This window comes from Mustela erminea, chromosome 6 (assembly GCF_009829155.1).
Source record: "Mustela erminea isolate mMusErm1 chromosome 6, mMusErm1.Pri, whole genome shotgun sequence".
NCBI lineage: Eukaryota > Metazoa > Chordata > Mammalia > Carnivora > Mustelidae > Mustela > Mustela erminea.
Genome location: NC_045619.1, coordinates 86,137,968 through 86,161,341, shown reverse-complemented (window position 1 = coordinate 86,161,341; position 23,374 = coordinate 86,137,968). Strand labels below are relative to the sequence as shown.

The 23,374-nt window shown below is 39.2% G+C and overlaps 1 protein-coding gene across 4 annotated transcripts in view; it reads right to left on the bottom strand.

Annotated features, from left to right (window-relative positions):
• DIP2B (disco interacting protein 2 homolog B) overlaps positions 1 to 23,374 on the bottom strand; it is a 224,118-nt gene that overhangs the window by 50,647 nt on the left and 150,097 nt on the right. For 2 of the 4 annotated variants that reach the window (XM_032348169.1, XM_032348172.1), the window contains exons 5-14: positions 19,760 to 19,972; positions 17,183 to 17,338; positions 16,565 to 16,684; positions 11,896 to 12,093; positions 8,988 to 9,079; positions 7,144 to 7,254; positions 5,699 to 5,822; positions 4,970 to 5,079; positions 2,350 to 2,452; positions 1,141 to 1,205 (exon numbers count right to left, since the gene is read on the bottom strand). In XM_032348169.1, the coding sequence (XP_032204060.1) occupies positions 1,141 to 1,205; positions 2,350 to 2,452; positions 4,970 to 5,079; positions 5,699 to 5,822; positions 7,144 to 7,254; positions 8,988 to 9,079; positions 11,896 to 12,093; positions 16,565 to 16,684; positions 17,183 to 17,338; positions 19,760 to 19,972 (1,292 nt within the window). The remainder of the gene's footprint in view (positions 1 to 1,140; positions 1,206 to 2,349; positions 2,453 to 4,969; positions 5,080 to 5,698; positions 5,823 to 7,143; positions 7,255 to 8,987; positions 9,080 to 11,895; positions 12,094 to 16,564; positions 16,685 to 17,182; positions 17,339 to 19,759; positions 19,973 to 23,374) is intronic. The other 2 variants (XM_032348170.1, XM_032348171.1) reach the window with 2 other exon arrangements.

Below are 23,374 nucleotides of genomic sequence, written 5' to 3'. Positions count from 1 at the left end.
AAAGGGTGTTCTAACCTCTGATCAAAAAAACAAAATGGGAGGGGCTTCAGAAATGAGCTAGAAAGTACGTACACTCAAGGAAGAGGCTCTTACTACTTTCAGGTGTCCTGGGTGAAAGGGGATCCTCCTCCTCTTTCCCCAGGCTTCACTGTCTATTCTTTGTCAGATCCCCGCAATGCGCAGGGAAGCCGGACGAGATGTTCTCTTGAAGGTCCTTTGCAACTCTCAGATCGTTTATCTCTCAACATGCTATATACATGGTAGCTTTTCCCACTTCAGTGGCCCTCTCTACCTCCACACCCAAAATATCTCTATAATGGCTAAATCTTACCCATTTCTCAAAGTCCAACTCAACTGTCACTCTTCTAGAAAATGGTGATCCTAGAGCTGGGAGGAACTCCCCTTGGCCTAATTTCCACAGCATGTTACCTGTTCCTCTATTACAGAAGCAGCCTGATCTACCTTGTTACTCTATTAATTGTTGCATTGAGTCATCCAATATATTTTGCCCAATGGAAAGATCAGATGTCATTAAGCACAGCTGCCATGTTCTAAATACAGTTATGTAATCCTTTCTTCAGAAAAGAGAAGAGGTAAATCTCAAACATACTTTTGTTAATCATAAATAAATATATAGTCATTTTCAGAAAAGTGGGACTATGATGGTTGATGTTTTAAAAAATGTTGATCCTAAGTTCTCCCACAAACTGCTGTGTGAAAGGTATACCCAACCACACACTGAAGAAAAAACAGAATTACATTCTCCTTGGAAAAAAGTTACCATTTGTATTATAAATCCTTCTAGAAAATGTTACTGATCTCTAGGGAGCTTAAATTTCAAACAAGCACAGTGAGATGCTTTGATTAGATAGCACACACACTGGCCTAAATTATAAGCACAATTTACACTGAAGGCCATAATTTTTTTTTTTTAAGATTTTATTTATTTATTTGACAGAGAGATCACAAGTAGGCAGAGCAGCAGGCAGAGAGAGAGGGGGAAGCGAGCTCCCCGCTGAGCAGAGAGCCTGATGTGGGGCTCTATCCCAGGACCCTGAGATCATGACCTGAGCCAAAGTCAGAGGCTTAACCCACGGAGCCACCCAGGCGCCCCTGAAGCCATAATTCTGAGGAGCTTACCGCAAACATGCCATGCCACAACCCGGCATCCTTCTTAAAGTCCAAAACATTTACTACTGTCTCCCCTAAAATTTAAAAAAAAGGAAAAACAAAAGGAAATCATCTTTAGTGTTAATCAGCAAAACTGTCTCACCTGTCTCTATTAAACAACTGATTTGATACTTCTGAAGAAATCACTTAAAGCTCTCACAGTCTTTTAATTACTTGAGGGACCCCCTCACACTGGTGAGGGGACTGAACATTGGTCTCAGAAAAGATAGAGTTTGAAATTCCTTATGATGTAGAGACTGTCTTCTAAGAGATAATATTTTTTTCCTAATGATATAGAGAACACATGATTATTTTAGAAACTTTTCAAGTTTCATAAATATGTGTAAAAAAAATTTACTTCCTAGAGAAAATTTAAAAGTTGGTATGTATGTGTAATATAATACACACACACATATACATAATTCTATCTAGTCAGATCCCTACCATAATAAAATTGGCATACTGCTCTATATCTAAATTGTTTCCATTTAATGATATATTGAAACAATTTCCCTGTATCTTTAATATTCAAGAACAGGAGTCATAATGCCTCAGGGAATAACACACTACTTGGGCACATTATAATTTAATCAATCCCTATTTTCTGGCATTTTGATCTCTTCCATTATACATACATATATACATTTTACCAAACAAGAATGCTGCTCTTTAATGAACATGTATTCACTTGTTTCCTCTTATGAAAGGAAAATTAAAAAGGTAATATTATAAAGAACATTCTAAGGCAAACAGTCATTACACTAGATCAACATATCTAAAGTTCAACAATACAGAATAGGTTTTTGTGTTATAATTTGTGCCTTTTGGTAGTCAGATTTCTTTGACTCTAACTCCAATGTACAGCTGACGTCAACTCCACATACACAGGAAGACAGGGATATCCAACATTCTGCAGCTAGTAAACACATGGTTTTAATTTGTTTTCTATTTCTACACTCTAGAAATCATGCTTTACATATCTGGTTTGCCCAGAATTTTAGTTCCTTTAAATTACAGCATATTTGTGAAAAAGAAGAAAGCAAAAGCAAGCCAAGAATGTGTCTTAGAGAATTTCACTCTGAATTTGGTCATTAACTGGAAATGAGTCGTTGAGCACTCTGCTCACGGTCACATATATCTGAGGCTCACAATGAGGGCAGTCACGGGATGAAGTCTGACCTTCAGAATAATTGCAGGCCTGGGACAGAGCTTGGCAGTGAGACAACATTGCAAGGCGGGACACTGTAACTCCCATTACACTCCCTTCTTTGCTTGTTTTATACTAGAAAAAAAAACACACAAAAAACAACAGCATAAGAAAATACAATAAAATGGGTTATTTCGGATGACAAACCAGAATTCAAATATGAAACCCAGATAAGCCATGGTAATGGGCTGAATTTAATATGTTTCATATGAATATCTGAGGCTATACACTAGAGCCCCAAACTCTAATCATGCAAAGACAGGACTGAGGAATGATGAAGCTTGACAAAAGTATGTGTGAAAAATTCTTAAAAGTTTAATTAGTCATCAGTGTGAAGTGGCTGCTAAAGAAGCTGGACAAACAAGGGACTAGAGTTGCCCTGACAGAAGCATCAGGTCTACTCAGCAAGCAGGGCGCCGCAGAGTGGAAGGTGGGGAAGACGCGGCTCCTGTCTGTCAGAAGCTCCCACACTGGGAGGGGGAGACCTAGAAATGGCCTATTCCCTCCTACAAATCAATCAACTCTCATTTTGCCTTTTACCTCAATGGTCATCCAAGTTACTTTTTACCCAGATCAGCAACTTCTGTCTGTTAAATCAAAAGGATATATGACATAGTTGATTTTATCCTGCATTTCTGTAACATTTGATAACTCCCTCCTTGACACTCTCTCCTTCCTTGGCTTTGTGATACTCTTTTCTCCTATTCATAGTCTCTCCCCCTTTCTCCCCATTCCATTTCCTCTGCCCATCCCTTAAACGTTGGCATTTCCTGAAAATTCTGTTCTGCTTTCTCTTTTCACTTCATTCCATCGGGTACCACTCGCCTGATGGCTCCCAATTCTCGATCTCCAACCCAGTCCTCCTTCCAGATACCTAGACTTATATAGTCAATTGTTACCCTTGAACGACCTGTAGTCCTGTGAAACCCAATGTATCCACCACAGTATTCCTCATCCCCACCCTGTGCCCATGAACTCTTCTTGCTTTATTTTCTTAATAAAGGATGCCATCATCTACCCTGTCACTGAAGTCAGAAACCTGAGAGTCTTCCTTGCTTCCTCCCTCTCCAGATTCAGGCCCCAAATCCTGCCTCTTCTACTTCCTTCCTGTCTCAATTCCACCCTCTTTCCTCATCTCACCCTGAACTGGGGCTTACCCAGATAACTGTAAAAAAGCTGGACTCCCTGTTTACCTTCTTAACCCAACCAAACCAGATACATCTTTTAACAACATATTTATTCTTGTCAAACTCTTCTCACAACCTTTTAATAGCTCCCTATGACTCCTAGGGTACATTAAACTTATTAGAAACATCCCGTGGGTAATAAGAGGGTCCTAAGTGAAAACTCCAAGTTAATTCGGAATAGCCAAAGTCCAGAAATGTGGAGGGCGGTAGTTCTACATGAGGTCAGAGAGCCAAGCAGGGGCCTCAAAATGAAGTGCCTTTCACTTTTTTGGAAGACCCAGTAAAGAAGCCTTAAAAGGAGCTGTGGGTGAAGCAGGAGCACTGATGGAGTGGTCCGGGAAGCCAGTGAACAGAGGTAAGAAGGTTGGTGTGATGAACTATGTCCTCACTGAGAGACGATATGGACTGAGAACTGATGGCTAAATTTTAATTCCCTGTTTACTTGTCTGTCATTTAAACATACTCCAATCTCTTCCATCTTTCAAACCATCCAACAAAAAACACATCACCTCTCAGAGCTACTGCCCACTGTCTTCCCTTTTATAGCCAGTTATTACCGCAGGGCTCAAGGCTGGGTGGAATTTTTCCCTCCAACTTTTCTCTTTTCATGAATTTATAGTTAATTTCACCAACAGGTGGTGAGCATTTACTAACATGCCTCCAGCATGATGCAGAGTCATCAATGGCACAGCTTTTAAAGTGAAACAGATGGGAGTGCAAAGTCCCAGCTCTGTCATTTTCGAGTTATATGGACTTTGTACTTCAACTTGAGTTCAAACTAAGTCTTAGTCTCCTCGTCTCTCAAGCAAATTTGGTAACAACCCCAACCACACAGGGTACTTGTGGGGACTGACTGAGATCATGCGCTGGAAGCAGCTCTCAGCCTGGCGCCTACTACACAAGAGGACTTACTCCCTCAAACGGCATGTTGTCGATCACTCGATGTCCTACGCTGACCTTCAATATCAAACCCTCTAGCCGTTTGTTTCTTCTTGTTCTTTACCTTTTATCTGTTAAGTTGTTCTTTTTAAGCGCAGCTGTTTGCTTTCCTTGTTTCTCTATTCTCTCGCTTCCCACTCCCCTACCTCCCCAAAAGCAAAGCTGTATCTCTGCCAGTTGTTCATTTCTTAAAGCCTTGTACATCTTCAGGTCTTGTTTAACTTTCTTCCATGACAAGGATCAAATTATTATTATTATTATTTTGGCTGTCTTTCTCTTGAATGGGTATTTATGTTAAAAACAGTTAGAAGGCCCACTACAAGGATTTTACAAGCCAGAAGATGAAACTCTAACAAACTAGGAGGCTTTTCTAAAATTAAAACTGCAAAAGGTTAGTTTTAAATTTTATAAGATGGCAACTGAAACCACAGGAAGCCAGAATGTATGTTCTAGCCCCAGGACTTACCTCAATGTATGCTGGTTCTGTACCAGCAGGAGAGATGTGGGGCTGCCAGTCTTTCGGTGGCTTTGAAAGGTACTTGGAATCTGTTACAACCCACTTGAGCCGGGGCCAACCTAAATCAAACCCAAAATAAAGATTGAATTGCCTAAGCTATAAGGGAAAGAGTTCACACTGAATTGATTGTTATAAGTATCAAGAGACCAAATCAAGGTCATTGTAAAATCAATAAAAGACTGTATTTTTTATTAGTTTTTAGTGATACACCACCAGACAATTATACCTTCTTTCAAAAGTACAATCGTTCCACATGCTATGTTTCAGGCCTTGACATTACCTCAACAATTGGAAGGTCCATTTGGCAGTGGAAGTCCACTGCAGTTAGTGTTCTTTCCTCTGTCTCTACATGTAGCATTTAGCTTTAATGAACAGAGTGGTAGCTTTTTCCAACCATTAGCATAAAGGTTAAGGGTTTGGGCTGTGGAATCAGACAGATTTGGGCTCAAATCACTGCTCTGTCATTTATTAGCTATGACTTTGGGCAAGTTACTTAACCTCTCTGTGTTTCAGTTTCCTCACCTGTAAAATGGGGATAATAATGGTACCTACTTCATAAGAATGTGAGAATTACATAAGAAAATAGATGTTAGGTACTTAGCTATTATTAAATTAAAACACTAATTAAAGTATAAGCTTTAATTTTTAACTGATAATTCAAGTATAAATATTACTAACCTTTAAACTGTACAATTTCTCCATTCTGGGTTTTTGGCAGCCCCTTTAGACAAACTTCACTGGTGAGAGCTAAGGCAATACCACAGCTTCCTAGCAAGAAGCCAATCTGCTGCCCTCCAGCATCCTGTGGAGGAAAGATAATGAGCACAGTAGGGGAGTGAACGTGAGCACACCCGTGCCCCAGCCCTAACACTGAGCAATGCTCTGGCACTTGTGTGATAACAGTCATGGAACCCCACTGACACCTGGCAATTGTATGACAATATGTTCTTCCAAACAATTTCTACAATACAATGGCTTTCTGAGTACGAATCAAATATTCTACTAATCTGACATTGCTAATGATGAATCCTACCAGCCAATGTGACCATTTTACTAAAAAATCAGCAATGTTCCCCTTTTAAATTAATTTCAGGCCAGTGAAATGGATGTGATGTGAACATGGTTAAGTTGTCTTGACCTAGCCATATCCCCAAATTCAAAAGCAAAGCAACCCAGGTCAGAAGAAAATAATCTAAATGGACAACCAAATGTCCAAATTTACAATGAAAGTGAATGGATGGTTATACTCAAATCCATATACTCCTTACTATTTTAAAGGAGGTAGGATTTAAGCCTTATGACCACACAAGAGAAAACAACAATCGACATAGTCTGAAGTATTTCTATTAAAACATCACCTTGACAGTATCATTATGAAACCACACAAAAACCGCCGACTTAATAATTTAAGAACAACCCTATGATTTCCTGACTAAAGACACTATACCCCATCGACCAAAGTTTCAGGGATGCTATCAATTCGGTTTTTTTTATTCCTTTCTGAAAATAACCGTTTTCTTGTAAATCCACAGTCTCTACCATATTTGTCTTTATCATGATCCCTCAATAATAAACTGCAGGAGAAAAGTAGGGTCAGAGAGTTCACAGAGAAATCTTTTTGGTTTAACTTAAAAATCTGTGACATATGCTGCATGGGCTAATGTGTCAGTAAAGTAAAATCTTATTCCCTGGAGTTGTAATATCCTGTCTCTGTATCATCCTCCAACTTCAGGGAAATGCCCGGTTGAATGATACAGTTAAAGGAAATCCCTTCACAAAAGGTCTCACCTGTTATAAATGTGGATCATCTATGGTCTCAAGGAAGTAACAGGGATCCTCTTTATAAATGGTAATTGTTGAAAAGTAAGGTATGCCCCAGGGATTTTTAAATTTTATCCATGAAAATTCTAACTTAGTTGAAAGGATACTATTTTCCTGAAACTTATAAATAAATAATAATAACTATTATTTGTCTACAAGTCTCATGGTTTTAGCAAGTGAAGCTGAGTACTTAAGAAAATGATTACGCTGTTTCTAATGTCATGAAGGAGTCAATTGATCCAAGAACCAGATGCCCACCATGTCACATCAGGCTACATTCCTCTTAAATTTAGCAATGTTACCTTTCTGGTAAGAGGTACCTCTATAGGCACTGGAATCACTTCTGCCAGGAGACATCCATAAAAAGCCACCATAAACATGACTGGATCATTGTTGGGGTAAACCAGGGCTACCTATAATGCATAATGACATTCAAAAACAGAGGAATAAAACCAGACTAATACTTTCAATGTCATTCTTTAAGATAAACATTTATATGTAACATGTCTCATGAACACAATAAAACTATGTAAGAGCCTAAATTAAATTAAGTTACTGAGAAAAATGCACACGTCTAAAAGGATCTCTACCATCCCCATGATTATACTAGACACGTTTTGGAAACTATAATGCAATTCATCATCATCATAAGAAAAAATTTTCACTGAATTCTATTGGTGATTGAGCAGTTAACAACTCACCTTAAGTAGTAAGTTAATTACTTGTGAAACCTAAGGCATTTACTTTAATGCAGGATTAAAGTAATAAAATAAATGTAATGGGTCTCTCTAGATAGGCCAGCATATTCAAGAATAGCCCTTACAACTCTCAGAGAACTCATAACTCGATTGCCACTATAGCACCAACACAACGTTTCTTATTCTTTTATGAGTTCACTGCATTAATCTTTACTCACTTAACCAGCAACGCAAGTACTCTAGCATGAAGGCACAGGTAATGGGTACAAGTAACACTAGCACAAGCCATCACAGATAAAACGTTAATTCATCTACAAAAGATAAATACTGGACCCTATGTACTATGTTCAAAACTGTGATCTCACCTGTAATGCATCACAGGGATAACTGACCCTTCCTAATTTACTCCAGAAATGCAAAACCATTATCACTGGGGAGCTTGTTACTTGGCTTAGAATTTTATAGATTAACATGTGAAAATTAATTATGTCACCAGACTCTTATTTCCCCTTCCTTTACTTTCAAATTCTTTTTTTTTTTTAACTTTCAATTTTTTTTAACTCACTCCCAAGATAAGGTTAATCCTGAAGCTGCTAATCCTTTCCAGAGTTCTAAAAAATGTTAATTCCAAAAAACATTTAAGACAACCTGTTTCCTTCCTGCACACAAGTGTCCATGGTGTTAGGAAGACACAAAAATTACCTTCTTAGGGTTCAGTGAGGACCAGGGAACCCTCATGTGTCACAGTTTTAAGTAGAAGCCACCCTTTAGGTGCCCTTTGCCACAGTGCAGAAGTATTTTTAAAGGGCTAGTCCAGGAGGTTCTATATCATGAGCCTACTAAAAAGAAGTCTGTTGAATAGGTGCTTCATTCTACAAATACCAAATAGAAAGTAACATCTGATGGTAAGAAGTCATTGTATTTTCTTAGAAAAAGTCATTGATAGGAAAAAACTCTTCGAAAAGTTAGAAAAAAATTTTGCTTAATGTCACTTTCAATTAAAGAAGAAATTAAATGATGTCATTTTGTTTCTTTATAGAACATGGGTGTCCCTCTCTTTCCATATAATACAGAAACACAGAAAAAGTTTTGAAAAATGTTTATGGGGTAATTTGTAATGAAAAAAATCAAGAGTCAGCTTTATTGCTGTTTTTGTTGTCTGGTTATTGAAATATTTATTTCCAGAAAGAGTTAGGTTCCTCTTTCTTTGTGTTAGCACAAGAATTTATTGAGTAGCAGCTACAGAAAGGGACATGTGAATTTCCTTTAATCTATGAATACAAGAATTATATCACCTGGTACTGAGCTAACCTGGGTTGGAACCAAACCATTTTCATTTTTTTAAGACTAAGAGTTATATAAATTGTGCTGTTGTGCATTAAAAATCCAGAATGTGCATATTAGAAAACAATGAACCATCACCTCCCTAAAACCAAAAAACCAATTACCCTGTCTCCAGGTTTTAATACAGGTTCATTTTTGGTCCCCAGTTTATTAAGCAGTGTGTAGGCCAACTTTAAACTTCTGCTCCACAACTTTCCTGGAAAAAGAAAAGAATCATATAGAAAAAAAAAACCCATAGGCCTACCTCAGCGAGGCAGCATTCAGTTCATGAGCACATTTAGTAAGACAGTGGCCCTTCCAAATGACTCATTAGACAAGCGTCACCGCCCCCTCACCATACAAAGCCCCACCCCCACCAAAAAATGCTTTATATTCACTTGAGTTTCAAAAGCCAGTCCTATTTCCAAACAAAAAGAAAACAGTACCAGATGGCTCATTTTGGTATAGATAATATTTCAAATTCTTTTGTGAAGTAATCTGAATATCTTTTTTTTTTTTTAATTTTTTTTTTTTAAAGATTTTTTTTATTTATTTGTGAGAGAGAGAGAGAGGGAGAGAGAGCGAGCACAGGCACAGGGCAGACAGAAACAGAGGAGAAGCAGGCTCCCCAGTGAGCAAGGAGCCCGATGCGGGACTCGATCCCAGGACGCTGGGATCATGACCTGAGCCGAAGGCAGCTGCTTAACCAACTGAGCCACCCAGGCGTCCCTGAATATCTTTTTTTTTAAAAAGATTTTATTTATTTGACAGACAGAGATCACAAGTAGGCAGAGAGGCAGGCAGAGAAGAGAGGAGGAAGCAGGCTCCCCGCTGAGCAGAGAGCTCAATGCGGGGCTCGATCCCAGGACCCTGAGATCATGACCTGAGCCGAAGGCAGAGGCTCAACCCACTGAGCCACCTAGGTGACCCTAATCTGAGTATCTTTAGAAACAATCTGATGTGAGCTGATCACATTTAAAGGGAGGACAACAATTTTTTTAACAGGCTAAAAATCAGAAGACTACTCTGCTCTAAGCTTCCTCTGAAGAACCACTTACATATATGGCATCAGATAGTTGAGGTAAACTGCAAAGCAAAAGTATGACTCAAACGATTAAGTATTCCATGCCACTGTACTTCAGTGAAGACAATATGGAAATTCGGTGAAACGTGGATATATTCATAGATGTTAAAAAACATGTAAAGATTTGGTCAGCTAACTGCTTTAAGGGTTACATGAATGAAATTAATATATAAGTTCTGAAATAAATGCTAAAAGCCACTTTTTGGGGGAAAAAAAGTTTATCTTTATCTTTATCTTCTTCTTTCCCCCTCCTTCTGAACACCCTTAGAAATTCTTATCTTAGACAATGTAGAAAGTGAAAAAGGAATCAATGTTATTCTGAATAAATGTCAGTTTTACGTATAACTCACTCAGAGGGGCAGCTAGAGTTTTAAACTCACATCAAACTGTCCAGTTCTTTAAATAAAAACTTTTTTTTTCCTAAAATTATTCTGTATCTAGGTCTATGGACAATGTGGTTCAATTCTGAAGGGAAAAAGGAATATGTCTGAATAAACTAGAACAAAATCTCACAGCCCAGGTTGAATCCATCCTTCTTCTTGTTAAAAATTGAAAAACAGGGGCACCTGGATGACTCGATCACTTGTGTCTGTCTTTGGCTCAGGTCATCATCTCAGTCAGGGTCCTGGGATCCCTGCTCAGTGGAGAGTCTACTTCTCTCTCTGTTCCTCTTCCCCTTTTGCCCCCACCCCTGCTTGAGCTCTCCCTCTCTCTCTCAAATAAATAAGTAAAATCTTTAAAAAAATTAAAAATTGAAAAATAAAGTTATTTTAGAGGAATTTTTAAAAGAAAAATAAGTTACCCTTTTTTTTTTTTTAAAGATTTATTTATTTATTTATTTGACAGAGAGAGATCACAAGCAGGAAGAGAGGCAGGCAGAGAGAGAGAGAAGGAAGCAGGCTCCCGGCTGAGCAGAGAGCCCGATGCGGGGCTCGATCCCAGGACCCTGGGATCATGACCTGAGCCAAAGGCAGCGGCTTAACACACTGAGCCACCCAGGAGCCCCCAAGAAAAATAAGTTACTTTTAAAAGTTCTTTAAAAAAGAAAAATCAAACTTCAGTTGGGGTATAAAACTAAATGGAAAAATATCAATTCTTTGGGGGTTTGTTTGTTTTAAATATTTTTTAATTTGTCAGAGACAGAGAGAGAGCGCATGAGTGTACATGCAGGGGGAGCAGCACACAGAGGCAGAAGCAGGCTCCCCGCTGAGTGAGGAGCTGGATGTGGAACTTGGATCCCAGGACCCCGGGATCACAACCTGAGCCAAAGGCAGATGCTTAACCGAATGAGCCACCTAGGTGTCCTGAATCCTTTGCTCACTGTAGAATTTTGTGCCTGTTCTAGCAAGAGTAGAATGAAATGGCTAAGATCTAAAAAGAAATCAGTTTCAATTTTTAGATAAAACTATTGGATTTTGGGGGGCAACTGGGTGACTCAGTCAGTTGTGTCTGCCTTCAGCTCAGGTCATGATCTCAGAGTCCTGGGATGGAGCCCCACATCGGGATGAGCAGGGAACCTGCTTCTTCCTCTTCTCCCAGCTTGTGCTCTCTTTCACTGTCTCTCTCAATTAAATACATAAAATATTTTTTTTTAAAGACATTTCTTTAAACACAAAAACAAACAACTATTCTGCCATATATCCTGCCCAAACGTCTTCTCCAAATCCCCTTTAAATATTAAATCATCAGTGGATCTACAAAGCCTCTTTCTTCTTTCTGCTCTTTTAAATATTAGCTGCTTTGCAAATATTTAGCAAATGAAAATATTTGACAACAGCTCTACTTGACAATAGCTCTACTCAGAACTCAAGATCCTATTAAAATAATTTAAAAAAAAATCTGTTGGAACACAATGACCAGCAATCGCTAAATATCAAGATGAAAATACCACCCCTGATAATCTGCAGAACTATTATGAGAAGAGGGAGCTGGGGCTCTTACAAACTCACCATATGTGAGGGTGTAAACCGGTTTCCCCGTCACGTCCAGGGCAGTCAGACAGGGGCATTTCGCTTGTGTGGTGCCCCAGCGCTGCAGGGCCGACTCAAGAGCAGGAGGCCAGTTACAGATGACTCCTAATGGCTCCCCCTTGACAGGAGTCATCTGCCGTCCCTCAGGTTTAGGCTGGTTGGGGTCTGGCTGAGGTACTGTACCAAAAAAAAACCCCAGGGGTTATAAAAATATTATCTGAAATATATACAAAGAAGTAACAACTCACACAACTCAGGTCTCTAATCTCAAATATATTTCCCTTTTCATCTTTACTTGGTTTAAACTCTGAGGAAAGAAATTATATTGCTAGAAATGGCAATCCACAAACTGGGGCTGAATTCACCTTCCCACATAATAGTGAAATCACATTTAATATATTTTATGTAATAAACAAATCTAGACTCTAACAAAGCAAATCACTGAATGTACAGAAAAGCACAGAGCATACATTCCTTTTTAGCCATTTTATAATTCTACTCAACTGGTTTTTATTTTTGTTTGTTTGTTTATTTATTTATTTATTTTTAAGATTTTATTTATTTATTTGACCGACAGAGATCACAAGTAGCCAGAGAGGAAGGCAGAGAGAGAGAGAAGAGGAAGCAGGCTCCCTGCGGAGCAGACAGCCCGATGTGGGGCTCAATCCCAGGACCCTGGAATCATGACCTGAGCTGAAGGCAGAGGCTTTAACCCACTGAGCCACCCAGGCGCCCTCAACTGGTTTTTAAATCTTTAAATCCTTCTAATCCAGAAGTGTCTGATGTTAGAGAGCCAGGTTCCACTGCACTGGATTATATTTAATGAGAAAGCATTAAGCTTTGAGTCAGAAAACCCAAATTTACATTAACGTTTTACCAGTGTGACCTCAGGTAACTTGAGTCACTTGAACCTCATTTTTCCTCATCTGCAAAATGGGGATAGTAACACTTAGACCACAGGGTCATTATTACACTTGATTTTAGCCAAAAGGCCGAGATGGGATCACAGGGTTATTATTAAACTCAAACAGATAATGAGCATGGATGACAGTGTTCCAGGTCTCTGAACCTTTGTACACATCTTATCTGGCCAATCCCTTTGCTCTGGGTACACTTGCACTCATCCTTGTCAGGATGCAGCTCAAACAGCAGGTTCCCTGGGCAGCCATCCCCAGTCATTCCTTCCTTCGTGCTGCCCCACTGTGTGGTAGTCTACCCATATGAAAGCACTGAGGATCCTCAAAGGCTTCTTTTCCTGTGTAAGTTTTTCTCCCCTTAAGCCTGACACCTAGGAAGAAGGCTTGGTTCTTTGTCTTCTTATTGCCTATGGTACCTATTACATAATGGTAGTTCAAGTGATGTTAACCAAACTGAGTTTGGGGGAATGAAAGTGCTAGATTATTAACAAGGTCATTCCAGAAACTGGAGGTGAATAGTATTTCATATTTTTTCATATAAATAAAAGTCCTCCCAATTTTTCTAATGAACAAATATTATTAAAATAATAAAAAGCAAAAAAATTCTACTTTTTTAAAGATAATTTACAAATGGAACAAAGTCAAGTTATTTACTACCAATGATATACACAGGATTTTATAAACACTGAGGAAATAAATGCTGTACATATCATTCTCTGAGTAAACATTTGTTGTTTCTAATAGGTGCTACGTGCAAGGCGCACAGAGGTATCTGTGTCCTCATGAGGTATCTGGAGTGTAAGGGGGATGAACACACATACTCAGAACTAAGTAGAGAAACATGAGCAGTGCATGACTAGAGACATTATAGGGAGGGCAGAAGGAGGCCACATCCCTTGCTTAGAGCACTGAGACCCCCACGTGAACTGAGTCTTAGAGGAAGGGTAAGAATTAGCCAGGTGAGTGGGAGATAAGAGAAGAGGCACAGAAAGGAAAAGAAACAGAAGAAGCGGCAAGTATTAGATGGATAAATGAAATGAGAAATAAATTTTATTTTAAAGCCCAACTTAATGACAAACTTGGAAAATTTACTTAAAATGTTTTGATTCTTTTTTCTACTAACATAAAACTAATGAAACGGTTTCAATTCCCAATTCACCGCCCGAGGTAAATAATGTTTCAGTTGCCTTTCTGCTTTGTATAGTCCCAGACTCTAAACCACCATATGAATTAAAAAAATAAACATGGGTGATTCTAAATAGTTTTGTTTTTATGGACAGGATGTATCTATGGTAGGTATAGTCTTCTGGTCATAAAAGCGTGTTTATTATTGCCATCTACTAGGTCTCGATGCAGACCCTGGGGGACACTCTTTCAAAGATTTGCAAAGACATGAGGATATTTTTCTTTTCTTATTTAAATAAGCAATTTTAAAAAGCAAATCTTGCCTATTTATAATAAGCGGAAAGCTGTTAGTGCTATTCTGCCAATGAAAATTGTTCAAGTATGATTCCTTTTAAACCGTGATCTTCATTTGCCTGGTTAGTACACAGTACTAGAAATACTGGGGAGGCTATTACTGGTATGAGCCTCTTGAATATCAATATATGTAGGAAGACATCCATAGTTCAATGAATTTAGTGACTCCTGAAGGAACATAAAGTCATCTTAACCCCGTATGTCAGGTGGCTTGTTGGTTCTGGCTGCATAAAGTGGGCTAAGACCAGATCTAGACTATTAATGTGCCTAGTTCCATTAACATGTCCAAAGTGATCAAGCCTACTATATTAGTCTCCAGATGTAAAAATGAACTACAAGCTACTAACGCTCGGCTCGGTTCTTTTTTTTTTTTTTTTAATTGATTTATTTATTTTCAGAAAAACAGTATTCATTATTTTTTCACCACACCCAGTGTTCCATGCAATCCGTGCCCTCTATAATACCCACCACCTGGTACCCCGACCTCCCACCCAGCTCGGTTCTTTTGACAAAACCTTTTGTTAGGAAGATCTGTTCATCATCCAGCTTCAACAATTATCAAATGGCCACCTTCATTTCATCTATACTCCTACTCATCTGCTCCCAATCCTTCCTATTAAATCCTAGACATCACATGACTTCATCCATAAATATCTGTTAAATTATTAAATAAAGAAAGCACTATTACCACTTCCTCTATGAAACTTTCCATAACCACAGAGGTGGGACTGATTTCTGCCCTTCTCCCAGCTGTTGTATTACTTGATACATAATTATTGGTTAAACTATGCTTTCATGTGTACATATTTTAGTACCAGTCTAATGTGTAAACAGTATGTAGGAGTGGTTGTATTTTCATAAATCTCTGAACTCCTTTCACCATCTACCACACTATCCTGTAGAAAGCAGACATATGTATGACTGATTCATTTAACAAAAGGATTGTATCAAAAAAGACTGGGCTGGGGTGTGTGGGTGGCTCAGTTGTTAAAACGGCTGCCTTAGGCTCAGGTCGTGGTCCCAGGGTCCTAGGATCGAGCCCTGCATCGAGCTCTCTGCTCGGGAAGAAGCCTGCTTCTCCCTCTTGTGTTCCCCCTCTCATTATGTTTCTCTCTGTCAAATAAAAAAATCTTCATTTATTTATTTTTTTTTCAAAGATTTTATTTATTTATTTGACAGACAGAGATCACAAGTAGGCAGAGAGGCAGGCAGAGAGAGAGGAGGAAGCAGGCTCCCTGCTGAGCAGAGAGCCCGATGCGGGACTCGATCCCAGGACCCTGAGATCATGACCTGAGCCGAAGGCAGCGCCCCAACCCACTGAGCCACCCAGGCGCCCCTAAATCTTAATTAAAAATAAAAAACAAAACCTGGGCAAGTTTTGGGGGGGTGTTAAGCAGAGACTTTATTTGAAAGGATTAAGGCAAAGTGGGAAGGAGGGGAAGGACTGCTACAATAGGGAGAAGTTGGGGCGCCTGGGTGGCTCAGTCGTTAAGCATCTGCCTTCGGCTCAGGTCATGATCCCAGGGTCCTGGGATCAAGCCCCGCATCAGGCTCCCTGCTCAGCAGGAAGCCTGCTTCTCCCTCTCCCACTTACCCTGCTTGTGTTCTCTCCCTCACTGTGTCTCTGTCAAATGAATAAATAAAATTTTTTTTTAAAGATTTTATTTATTTACTTGACAGACAGAGATCACAAGTAGGCAGAAAAGCAGGCAGAGAGAGAGAGGAGGACACAGGCTCCCTGCTGAGCATAGAGCCCGATGCGGGGCTCGATCCCAGGACCCCGGGATCATGGCCCGAGCCAAAGGCAGAGGCTTTAACCTCTGAGCCACCCAGTCACCCCGAATAAATAAAATCTTTAAAAAAAAAAAAAATAGGGAGAACTCTCTGACAGTAAGTCCTGCAAGTGTCTCCGACTGGGCAAATTTTTGCGTATTCTAGGATAATGCAAAATGTAAACAATTTTAAAAATTTTGTATTTCGGAAAGTTCCTAACTTCAGAGAGCGTATTTTCCAAGGATAGTTCTATGCTTCCATAGGTATCTCTGCCTTTCTCTTCCCCTTCCTCCCTCTTTCTTTTATGCCTGAGATCTGAAATATAAATGATCTTTAGGGAAAGAGGAGCAGAGAACTACAAATTCTTTCAACAAAAATGCTGCCTTGTTCACCCTTAAATCCTATGGCACCTGACAGGCAGTAATTGCCTAAGACATGTCTGTTGAAGGAATATATATCTTTGGTATTATTAGTGCTACCTTCCACAATTTCTTCTGAGTCATCCACAAAAAATTCTTTCAAGGGAGGTCTTTTGGGTCGTTTCAGAGTGTTGAGAAGCTGCTGAATTTTGGTGGATACTCTGCTACTGACAGGAACACCTAGAAGGGAAAAAACAGTAAGTTACAATTCCATTGATTTTAGGGCTATCTCAGCTTCTCGATCCACTTAGGTGTTTTTATTTCTAATGACATTTGGCTTGGGCCCACAGTCTTACTCTATTTCAACTGGGCCAAATACATATAAATATGTATGTGACAGGTTTTATGACAACACAGAACAAATATGGTTCTATTATCGACACCTGCTTCCAGATTTCAAGAGGAGGATCTAATCCTCCTCTTGTCTTATAGCATTCCCCCACCACCACCACTCATTTTTTGTTCAGAGTATCTTTTGACAATGCAGACTGTCTGAACAAGTACAGTAATGCCACGGGGCAGGCTGTTGAAAAGAGGGGGCTCGAGAGGCCACGCAGACCGTGTTAGCGGGCCAGCTGCCGGGGAGTTCTGCTCAACCACTCAGGCACTGCTACCAGGATGTGAATTTTTTCAGTTTAACTAATATTCCCTATTTAGCTGCCCATAAGAACTCCCTACCATCAGCTGTATCCATAAGGCTGGACCTGTTGGATCCTTTGTGCATGCCTTTAACTATCCCCGAGGGGGGCAGATCAATATTTGCTGGGCGCATTGAGGAAGATGATGAAGAAGAAGAGGTAGTTGTAGTGACATCAGGGGGAGCAGAGAAATTCTCTAAGAGGGGAGAAAACAAAATTTAGAATTATATTACATTAGTAATAAAAAGAATCTTCAAACTTTTGTTGTTTCTTAACAAGAAAAAACTACAGAAACGGCATCAACTGTTATAAAATAACCTTTGATATCAAATTCTACTAGGAAGGTATAATGAGAGAACAAGAGGTTAAGGACAGGCATATCAAAATTACTATTTTCAAAAACTTGAATAGTTTTAGTAAGAGCAAATCACATATCAAATATTCCTGAAAAACATTCTTTCCTACACAGAAAGGCAGACTAGTAGAAATTCAATATTAATAATCAGAATAAGATTGTGAGCGACTTCAAAATGAAAACAAAGGGAGTATGGTTGTAATGCTACTAATATTCTAGTCTCAAGCATTTCTTCATGTTTATGTTGGCTTATTATGTTTCTTCTTTCCCTGAACATGGAAGGAACATGGAAGGAGTGGCCAGTACTCTGCTTCAGGTAGGATTCTTAATATTGAGAAACTGAATGACATAAGTTGGAGGAGAGCTATTCAACAGGGATGTGTTGCAAAAAATTTAGGAAAACATCTGGAGAAGAAAAGGAAAATTAGAGGAAGTAAAATATATGATTCACAAGAGTAACAACAAGCCATTCAAAACTATAAAAAAGACAAAAAAGCATTATATAAACAATTTCTAAAATAAATCTGGGGGTAAGGTCTCTATGCCCCAAGAGTCTGTTATTACTAGTTCAACAGTTTTTAAAGTTGCAAATATACTAGCACAATATGTTCATTCCAGCAGTTTTTATTAATAGTAGAAAATTGGATACTACCTAAATGTCCAAAACAGGGGAATGGCTAAATAAACCAAGGCAGGGCCATATAATGGCATACCTGGAAACCATAAAAATATAGTATTCTATATTATTCTATATAGACTATTCTATATAGAATTCTATTCTATATTATTCTATATTAATGACATAAAAGATGTTTGTGATACAGTGCTAAGAAAAGCAGGTTATGAACATTATGTTTAGTATAATTTCATTTTTGTAAAAACAAGACCAAAACCCTACATATTTAATATGCAAAAAAAAAAAAAAGTCTAGGAAGATACACATTGAAGTGTTACCCATGGGAAGTGGCTTTATAGATGACTTTATCATTATCTGTATCTTCACATTTTTCTATTGGGAAGATGAATTGCTTCTGTTAGAGCAAACATCCAAAAGGTAATACTGTTAGATAAAATGGTTTCTGCGAGTACCTGAACAAAAAACTTTTCAGAGACTAGTAGAAGCAAGAGAAAAAATATCAGGTCAGATGAAATTATCTTATGAACAAAAATCCAGACAGTTAACTGGGTATTAGAACAATGTTTTTAGTAAGCGAAATTGCTCTCTTTTAGACAAATGGGGAAATAAAACCTGATCCGGCCATGGCTCTGCTGCTTGTCCTTCCTAAGAGAAGAGATGATGAGCAGCGCACCTGTAGTGTGTAGGTTCAGTGAATTACAGGGCAGGGCCAAGAGTGCAAGACAAGGCACCAACTGTTGGCACTTAGCCTGTTAATGTGGGCAATCACACCTTCCAGGTAGCTATATTCCTTACTAATTACAGGCCTGAATTACGAATTTTCTAAGTTTTTCCTTTCAGCAATCAATTAATAGATTAAAGATATATATAGAGATAGATAGATAGATATAGATATGAGAAGTCACTGATATGAAACTTAAGACACCACAGACACATGATGCTCAAATACATTACTTAGTGTGATATGTACCAATTTAGCAGAAGCAGAGATCTGAGCTGTCTTTACCTGCAGATGTCACAAAGTCTTTAAAAAACACACATGAAAACATAAAGGCAGAGCGAAGCAAAAGCTACACTCCATACAGGAGCATTAGCAGCGGGTAGCAGCTCACAGAATACCCACATCCTCAGCCTGCACGCCCCAGTTGTAGCAATGACACAGCAGCAAGGACAATAAATCCAGTCTTTAAGCTAAAGACAAAGGGCTTCACTATATTGTCTTTGTACAGAATTTGTTCAGGTTTTTTGGGGTTTTGTTTGAGAAAACACAGGTAGCAATACTGGGAAAACATAAGATGTTACATATTTTAATACCTTTTAATACATGGAATATTCTCCAACAGGGATAAACCCTCCCTAAGACTGGTGTTATATCTTGCAGCTTGAGTATTGCTGATGGAAATAGCTATGGCTTCAGGTGGGCAACACTATGTACCAATAATGCAGATGATACCTATCATTCCAAATGTATTGCTGGTGTTTCCTTCTTTGACCCATTAACTGTTATGTTCTTTCTGATTCTCTTAGGCCATTCTAAAAACCTAGTACAAATCATAAACTACTTCCTGAAGGTGGGGAGCCAAATGGAACATAATTTGAGCTTCTTGGGTAGATCCAGCTCCTACCTATTCGAGTATTGGCAAATACATCAGCTAGAGACCCACTGGTTCCTTTGACCTCTCCATGGGACAGCGTAGAAGATGCGGATGAAGAAGTGGACGATCCCTGAATTGAACGGTTGATCCAGGACTCAGCATTCTGTAAGCTCTGTTGCAAGGCAGCAGAGAGCGCAGCTTGGCGTCTCAGAGAGCCCTCATCCTCAGAGGCCGAAGACGTGTCTGTGTGGAATTAGAAAAAAAGAAGTTCTCGATCCTGCCTAGAACAGAGACCTTTCAGTTCGTGCTCATTGATCACACATTCAATTCTGACACCAGCAAAATATTTGCATTTGTTTTCCCCCAGAGAGACAGAGAGATTGGGTGGGGGGAACAATGGGGGAGAGAGAATCGTAAGCAGGCTCCATGCCCAGCATGGAGCCTGATGTGGGGCTTGGTATCACAACCCTGAGATCATGACCTGAGCCAAAATCAAGAGTGGGATGCTTAACCAACTAAGCCACCCAGGCATCCCTATTTACATTCTTAAGGTAGATTAGTATGTAAAGTTTCTCAAGAATCTCAAGGAAGTCTATGGACCAGAACCTGTAAAAATAAAACAGCATAAATCTGTAAGTAATTTTAAGTTCTTAAAAAATCCTTTTTAGAATATTTAAACTTCATTCACTGCTTTTCTGTTCTGAACTTAATCAGGTTCTAAATTCTTCTGGTTTATCTACTTATATTCAAGTAATACTCAAGTGCTTATATAGCTTCCTCAACCTCTTAATTAGAGAACCTTGTGATAGGTTGCTATGCTGATTTTGACAAGTACTTTTTAATTAGAGTCTATTCAAAAGGAAATGATCTTGATAGGGCACTATAAAAACTTACTTTTGTTAACAATGACTTAAGTGTCAAACAGTGAGTTAGGTGCTGGGGAACTAGAAATGGAATTAGAAACAGTGCTTAGCCTGGAGGCATTCATGGTTCTGTGGAAAAGTGGTCACTCAGCACACATAAGCTTTTCAAACATGACAGGAGACAACCCTGATCTGTATTGCTCTCCTTAATTCTCAGAGAAGAATTGTGAGAAATTTACTGATGTCTGTATTTGGCCTGGCTCTGACTTCAGGAAAATAAGGCCTAAATTAGAAAACCATGTTGAGAAAAACAAAAAAGGAAAAGTTCAACCAAATATAGGATAGCCGAGGGAAGCAGAAGTCAGGAATTTATTTCAAGGCTCCCAGCTTAGGAGGCATACCAGTTAAAGGGGCATTTGGTCTGATCTGAGACAGATCTGTGGATTGGATTTCATTCAATTAAAAAAAAAATTAAACACTCTGTGGTTAGTCCTGCTGAACACTCCAACTCAGCGGAAACTGTAGGTACGCGTTCTGCTTTGGTTCAAAAAGCCAAAGATAGGGGTGCCTGGCCAGGTACGGTGAGGCCTGCAACTCTCAATCTCAGGGTTGTATCCCTCAATCTCAGGGTTGTAATTTGGGACCCCATAGTGGGTATAGAGATTACTTAAAAATAAAATAATTTAAAAAAGAAAAACACAAAGAACCAAAGAGAGAACCAACAGGGCTAAAAGGCTGCTAGCACTTGACAATGGAAATCTCAACCACAAAAGACTAATTTAACCCAGAAGCCAAATTTTGCAGATCCAGAGCAAGCAAGGAAGTTAAAATAATGACCATATTGTGGCTTCCTGCTCTGAACCACCTCCACCTTATTATCTCATACTGAAGGAGATAGGAGGCACAAGACAGATTATTTTTATAATCTCCTACATAACTACAATACATGCTGGAAACTATGTTAGGTTCTGGGAATTCTGAGATAGATATGTTCTTGTGAGACAGTGCCCTAAAAAGGCTTACAGTCCAGTACAGGAGACACAATTCCATGGACTATCTCACAAGAGTACAAAAGATGTTAAGAAACAGGGGAAGCAAAGGGTTTCCCAAGAGGGGCACCAATCGTAGTCGAGGATTTCAAGAACTTCTATATAAATGGAGTAAAGACTTTGAGGTGTACGGGGCAAAAGAAGAGTCTGGAGAGTAAACAGTGGTCAGACCCCAAAGGATACGTTGATGTGGTTCTTTAAAGGGGAAAGAGATCTATAATGCAAAAGGAGAGTGACTTATGGAAAATATAGAGAAAGAAAAGTAACAGCATCTGTAACTTCTTACTTAAGGAAAGAGGTCTGTACCATTTCCAAAAAATATTCCAACATTTCAATGGGACCTTGGGAGGCAGAGATTTCTGTCTTTGTAAACATGCTAAAGAAATGAATGGGAAGATGGCATGGGACAGGTAAATCTGACCCTAAGAACAAAGTACTTTCAGGGTCATACAACTCAGGATCTCACAAACGCCACTGTTTTTACAGGCTATCTTTATTGGATAATTTATTTTAAACTGTGTTAAGTATAAAATCAGAATAACCCAATTTTCAGAAGATAGTAAAAACAGTATTCTCATGATTAGGTTTATGGAAAATTGGCTTCACTATGTTTCTATATTGGATCAATTATGTAATTAGGTGTATTATTTCAATTCAATTACCTTGCTTGCCTGCCAGTCCTCCTGAGAGTTTAGTGACTATAACTGTGGGCCGGCTTAGTGGGAAAAACATGGCCTTGGTGTCTGTCTTCCATTTGAACTCTGGGGTCCACCCCTCACAAGCTATGTGACTTGGGATAAAATGATCCATCTGAGAAGGTCTGCTTGTTCATCCCTTCAACAAATACCACTAAGAGCTATACTAGTTGGCAGGAATAAAATGGTGAACAAGGAAGATGTGTCCCTATTCTAATAGGGCTTAGAATCTTCGAGTGCAGGAACTCAAGGAAGTGAGCCCTAAACCCAGGCAGACTGCAAGGGTAAGTAACTACTGGTTCTGATGGCTGCTTGGTGGGGGCGGAGGGTGGGGGGTGGGGGCAAAGAGTCAGGGAGAGGGAACAGCATGTGAGGAAGCTGGGAGGGGACAGAAAACAATGCACATTCGAAGATGTGAAAGAAATGGGACTAACCGAAGCACAGGATGCTATTACTGATGAAAGATGAGGCTGAACAAGTGGATAGCACTGGGCCGCTAAGGGTCTTTGTGCTAACTGTAGCAGGAGGCCATGAAATGAGACAATGTCCAGAAGGCACCCCCAGCAGTACCAGTACATAGCAGTTGGGCAGTAACCTTAGTTCCCCTTCTCCTCCCCAAACAGTCCGCCCTATGTTAGCTCACAGGCACGAACTGGCTATGCAAAGCTTCCAACAGATCACATATTAAGATCACACAAAATGTAAGCACCACTCAGGGACCGTATCTTTTTAGAAATAAAAACGGGTCCCTTAAATATTATATGTTTATTTGGTAGTTTTTGGGTTTGTTAAGTAGCTATCACCCAGGAAACTGCTGTGGATTAGTAGAAATCTAGGCAAGATTTAATAGAAATAAAATTATTTTCCCACTGATTCTGCTCCGGCTGAACATGAACTCCTAACTCTTCTTACCATCACAACTCAAGTTCCTTGCCTAAACTCTACTCTTCTGTAACAGAACAGAAAACAATTTTATTTTTTTTTAAAGATTTAATTTATTTATATGACAGGGAGAGTGCACAAGTAGGCAGAACAGAC